This window comes from Prenolepis imparis, unplaced genomic scaffold (genome assembly GCF_030444845.1).
Source record: "Prenolepis imparis isolate NDT839.2.m4 unplaced genomic scaffold, iyPreImpa1.0 SCAF_7, whole genome shotgun sequence".
NCBI classification, from domain to species: Eukaryota; Metazoa; Arthropoda; class Insecta; order Hymenoptera; family Formicidae; genus Prenolepis; species Prenolepis imparis.
In genome coordinates, this window is record NW_028141165.1 from 13,638,602 (window position 1) to 13,644,664 (window position 6,063).

Sequence of the window (6,063 nt, forward strand, 5' to 3'; positions counted from 1 at the left end):
TGGAGCGCATGAACGTAAACAGGTGGAAAGTTGTTGTCATCGCGTTTGAATTCGTTGAGATCGTTAAAAACAACGTGCCCGACAAAAAGGTCGTTTTTTGTGGCTCGTGATTCGTCGACGTGATGTGAAACGATCGAGAAGTTTCGGGGAAGCGCGTGAAACCTTCTCGAATATCTGCTTACGTCGGCGTCGTTTTGCAACGCAGACTTGTAAAATTGTTATGTGCAAATCGCAGTCTCGAACGGACGATCCAATTCACGACGTATTATCTATTTTTAGTTTGCGGTTTGCGTAATTTGTACCTTCGTCTTCTTAGCGGACTTTAATTGCAAGCCAAAAGAGGGAGAAAATAACCTGTGTCTGTAATTGAGATTTGGATTATTTTTTTCTGAAGAAATCATTAGTAATTTTAGGTAATTGTATGCACATCTCATGAATCGATTAAAATTATAATGCAAAGTTATTTAAACATTATTATAATTTTCTTTCTTTTTCAGACAACGGATTAATTAACACCCGTAATGTCGTTCAAGATGAATTGCAAGTTGTTGTTATTCATATTTATTGCATCATGTAATTGTAAACTTGGGAGTACATCTATACTGGATTGGGTATGGCAATCAAAATCAGATGACAAAACTATTTTAGTTGCTGATAGCGTACCTTTGATCTCAATTCCTTATGAGTCGATGACAGAGGATGAAAAGTTCCTCCAGCAGGCTGCCAAGTTTACGAATATTCAAGTGTCTTCTCCATTGGAGACCTGTCAACATAAAGTTGTTATGAAAATCAGAACCTCGTGTTCCGATATGACTGAAGAAGAGCTCGCAAAACTGAGCGTAAATCTTTTAAATTGCCAATCAGCTGTCGAAGGAAGGAAGATGTTTCCCTGCACCGAGGCAATGGTATGTATTTGATAAAATACAATTTCTTTGCATAATCTGTAAATGAAAAATTTTTGTTACTTTATTCTATTATGTTCTATTAGTCTTATTAATCAAAATTATATACATTCCATTAAAGATTCATTTAAAATATATTTAAATTCTATTTAAAATCTATCTTTAAGTAATAATAATTTAATTAATAAATGCACTTTATTATATTCTGCATTTTTCAATGTATAGTTTAATGTTTTATATATCAAATAATACTAAAACACAATTTTGAAAGATCATATTCATGTAACAGAATTATTCTACTGACTAGTTTTTATTTACTAAAATTTATCGATGTATGTTATTTATTAATAATATATAAAAGCTAATTTATGCTGTGTTCTAAAACATATAATACAAGATAACTGGCTGCAGAATGTCTGTACCCTTCACAAACTAAGAGGGTAAATTCCATGCCTGTTCAAACCTGCACATTTCCCCCTCCTTTTACTTTTCAAGATTCAAGACCTCCCCAAAGCTTTCAGTCGTACAATGCATTGTAGTATCTGACATTGCTCAATTCGTAGATGGTTTAATATAATTCTAAAGAATATTATACAAACTAATTAAAAAGAATTATAAAAAGAAACAATTGCTAAAACAATGTTATAGAAATAGTGCTATTAATAGAAAAAGTGTAAAGGAAGAAAATTTATAGTAAGTATGAAAACATAATTTTTATTTTTTAGTCCCTTCAACAATGTACAACAAATATGGATGCTGACATGTGGAATGCATATCATTTAATCAGTAATAGAGCAAGAGCAGTTTGTTATACAGCTCGGAATACACAATTTCGTGCTCTTACAGAGTTAACTGTCAACAAGCTGATGCAGTCTGCGCATTCTCAAATTGAGGCATTGAAGTCTTTGAGGGTAGTTATATTAAATATACAGTGTGATAAATATATTTTATTAGTGATTTATTTTAGTGATCTATTTATTTGTTTTTGATGGTATATATTTATGACTCCTACAGCAAAGTCAAGATCATCTGCAAGAACAGACAACAGAAGCTCTATCATCATTATCCAAGGGAAACAAAGCACTCTTGGAACAACAACATTACTTGAAGGATGCTCAAGCAACAGCTTACAATCTTGTAACGTCAAATCTGAGGGAATTGAATAACGAAAAGGCATTAATACGATCTGGGCATATTCAGCTCGCAGCCATGGCGGAGGATATAAAAAATAAATTAGGTACTAAACACTTTTTATATATGTTGTATGTTTTTCTCTTTTTTTATCATTTGTATAGATTTTTTAAGTTTATTTATATCCTTCAGAAAAGGCACATAAAGAGATCGAGCAGCAAGTCATCGAGCATGGTAAAAATCATCACGAAGTGTTGGAAGACTTGATCAGCATAAAAGAACAAATGCAATCAATTTGGGATAAAATCGAAAGTAGCACTAATCATATATTGGAGCAACATGAGAAAACCATCGAACATTACGAGCAGACAATGCAGAAACTCGCACAAATTAATGATACTATTCAGTATATTTGGAATCTGACTAATATCATGCGCACAGAAGTAGACCAAAAGTTAGGATGGATTACCGACTATATCGGTGATACCGGTACATTACAATATAAAATATATTATGAGAGCATAGTCTGTTTTAATTGCATAAAAAAATTTGGTTAAATTAATTACATTAAATTTTTTGCATTATATTTAAAATAAACTCTAATATAGATTAAAATCGAAATATATGTTGATATTTCATATTTTTAGGTGAACAACTGCAAAGAATGTATCGCATAGTTTCACATGTTGTGTATATATTAGTGGCGATGATAGTTGCTGCGTTTTTACAAGCACCATTTTTAACTAGAGCTAGCATCTTGGCTATAGTGCCAGTAAATCTCGTAACTTATTTGAAACATGGCATAGAAGCTTCTCTAGATTTTACATCTATGACAGTACTAATATTTTTAATTACTGCAAGTGAGTATTGTACAAAGTAATTATGCGTGTATGAATATATTAATATTGACTTGTATTTGATGCATATTTATTTCTTAATGCAGTGTATTTCGTAATGTTGGGAATACAACATATGTTTGGACCAAGCAGTTCAGAAGCGAATCAGACACAACCAGCAAAGTTGATCTCTCAAAATGGACATTTGAACGGAAATGCATACAAGTATACAACAACATCATACTTCAGTTCTATGCCAAAAATACGATTGCAGGAAAAGTTAATGAAAAAGATACAGGAATTTTATAATTTCATCATTTTGCAAACAAATTACTGTAAAGGTACTTTTCCGATTTGAAAAACTGCGAGAAAAATCATTAAGCGATAATTTTTGACAATAATTCCTATCAATTTTTAGAGAAAACTAATGATTTAATACATTTGATCACTTCTCCAAATCAACGCAATTTAAGCACGCACGAGGAACTTTCCTGTTCATATCAACCATTGAAGAAGAACCGCGAAGATGTGTATAACTATACACGGGAGTTTTCGAATATGTCGGATGATCAGATGGACTGCGATTCTTCCAACACGATAAGCTCGTTGCAGGAGGATTACAATGATAAATATTTTAATAATATAGCGGAAGGGCTGGAATTGAAATATCGTATGTATAATAGGATGACGCGATCTAGAAGGTACGTAACATTATTAGAATGATGGGTTAATAATCATAAAATAACTAAAAAATATGATTCTAGTGGTACTCCGTCAGATTCAAGAATTTGTCTGGCAAAAACGAGAAACGGCAGAAAATGTCGAGTGTTTGTTTCACCCGGACAATCTTACTGCCATCATCATTCTACTGGCACATCTTTCGTGGATAGCCATCTTAATTGAATCCTGTAAGTAGGGACCCGGACCGAACCGGAACCAAAACCGTAAACTGTGTTGAAATTCTATCAAATTTATAACACTGGAACCATAACCGAACCGTTAAATTATTTTATTTTCGGTTTACTATTCTTTTCGGTATTTTTTTTCTGTTTTTGCGCAACAGAAATATCATGATGATAACTGCCTCGTCAAAGTGGAATACAATTAAAATTATTTTTAAAATGTTCTGAAACGCATGTATCATCGCAATAACGATAATTGTGAGGATAGTATGTTTTCCGTTCTATATATATATATATAAAATTATATTTTATATATATATATATAAATTCATAGTATTAATATTTTTAATTATACATATATATATAATTAAAAATATTAATACTGTCATAGATGTAAAATCTAGAGAAGCTTCCATGTCATGTTTCAAATAAGCTACGAGACGCTTTTTACAAGCACCATTTTTAACCAGAGCTAGCATCTTGGCTATAGTGCCAGTGAATCTCGTAGCTTATTTGAAACATGGCATGGAAGCTTCTCTAGATTTTACATATTATATATATATTTATATTTATATGTTAAAAATTAATAAATTTTTTAAAGCAATATAATCTAGAAATTAATTTAATTAAAAAATCGAAAAGTAAAAATTTAAAAAACTGGAATCGTAACCGAAAAAATCGTAATTTAAACGGTTTCGGTTTCCTTTATTTATCAGAAAACTGTAACTAGAACCGGAACAGTTATTAAATATTTTATTAAAATATTTTATTATTTTTTTTTTATTTTTTCGATTTCGACCGAATCCTAATTTTGTTTCGGTCCGGATCCCTGTCTGTAAGTAGTCAGATTTAGTTATAATAAGAGTTAGAGTAATTAAGTTTCTTTTAGGTATAATATGTGACAAATCTCTATTCAATAATAATTAATATAATTGATAATCAAAGATTTGATAATTGCGATAATTAGTAGTATTTTTAATAATTATCCGTACATATATATGTATAATATACCGTACAATACATGTTTTAATGAGGGACCAATCATTAATCTATTCATAAAAGAAATAATATATTGAGAAAAGAAATTTAATTTAAATAATTTAATTTAAATAAATGATTTAAATAATTTTTTTTTAAAATAAATTACGTATACTATTTTTAACCTGATTTTTTAAAATCTTTCTTTTCTTGATCTATTTATCATTGAATCTTTATCAACCATTTTATCATTTATAATATTTAAAAATACAGAAATTTTAATTATTATCTGCTATTATATAAAGGGAAGAATAATAAGCAGGAGAATAATGTATTTTTAAATATATATAGTGTACAATTATTTATCATTGAGAAACACAGCTATATGTGACATATGTGTAATTAAACATTTCTTGATACTTGTATAAGTATGTTTCAACACAAAACATTTAAATCATATGATCAAATTAATAAATATTATATAAATTAAGTCTATATATAAAATACTAACATTATATCAAGATATATACACCTGATATCATAGTATCAAGATCAATTATTTATTAAGGTATAATATGTGAATCAATAACAATTCAATAACAATTGTTATTGAATTGTTATTGAATTTAATTCATATATTATACCTTAAAGAGAAACTATATTCACAATAACTCTATTCAATAACAATTAATAAAATTGTATAATGTACAATAATTTTAATAAGAACTTGATTATTGATATTGAATATTTAATTATCAGAGAAATAATAGATCTAGAAAAGATTTTTAAAAATCAGATTAAAAATATTTTATGTATATGTAATTTATTTTTTAAAAAACTTATTTAAATAATCATTTATTTAAGTTAAATTATTAATTTCTTTTCTCAATATATTATTTCTTTTATGAATAGATTAATGATTGGTCTCATTAAAACATGTATTGTACGGTACAAATAAAAATTTATCAGAAATTTTACAGTAATTTACAAATATTACTAATTATCACAATTTTTCGATCATCAATTATATTGTTTATCAATAGATTAAATCATTTATATTTTGTGATTTTGTATATAAAGTCTCTTCTTGGATAATAATACAGTGCCTCAATAATATTAATAAATAATTGATCTTGATACTATGATATCAGGTGTATATATCTTGATGTAATGTTAGTATTTTATATTTCAAGTTAATATTTTTATATTTAAACTTAATTTACATAATATTTATTAATTTGATCATATAATTTAAATATTTTGTATTGAAACAAACTTATACAAGTATCAAGAAATTTTTAATTATACATATGT

The 6,063-nt window shown here is 28.0% G+C and overlaps 1 protein-coding gene across 1 annotated transcript; it reads left to right on the forward strand.

The window, feature by feature from the left end:
* The first annotated feature begins 12 nt into the window (after positions 1-12).
* Positions 13-4,830, forward strand: LOC145938393 (protein brambleberry). The gene is made up of 9 exons (XM_083041959.1): positions 13-413; positions 498-905; positions 1,628-1,813; positions 1,917-2,139; positions 2,226-2,522; positions 2,681-2,893; positions 2,977-3,210; positions 3,288-3,570; positions 3,634-4,830. Exons 2-9 carry the CDS (start codon positions 522-524, stop codon positions 3,770-3,772), a joined length of 1,959 nt encoding a protein of 652 aa, XP_082898085.1. The 5' UTR covers positions 13-413; positions 498-521; the 3' UTR covers positions 3,773-4,830.
* Positions 4,831-6,063: the final 1,233 nt, after the last annotated feature.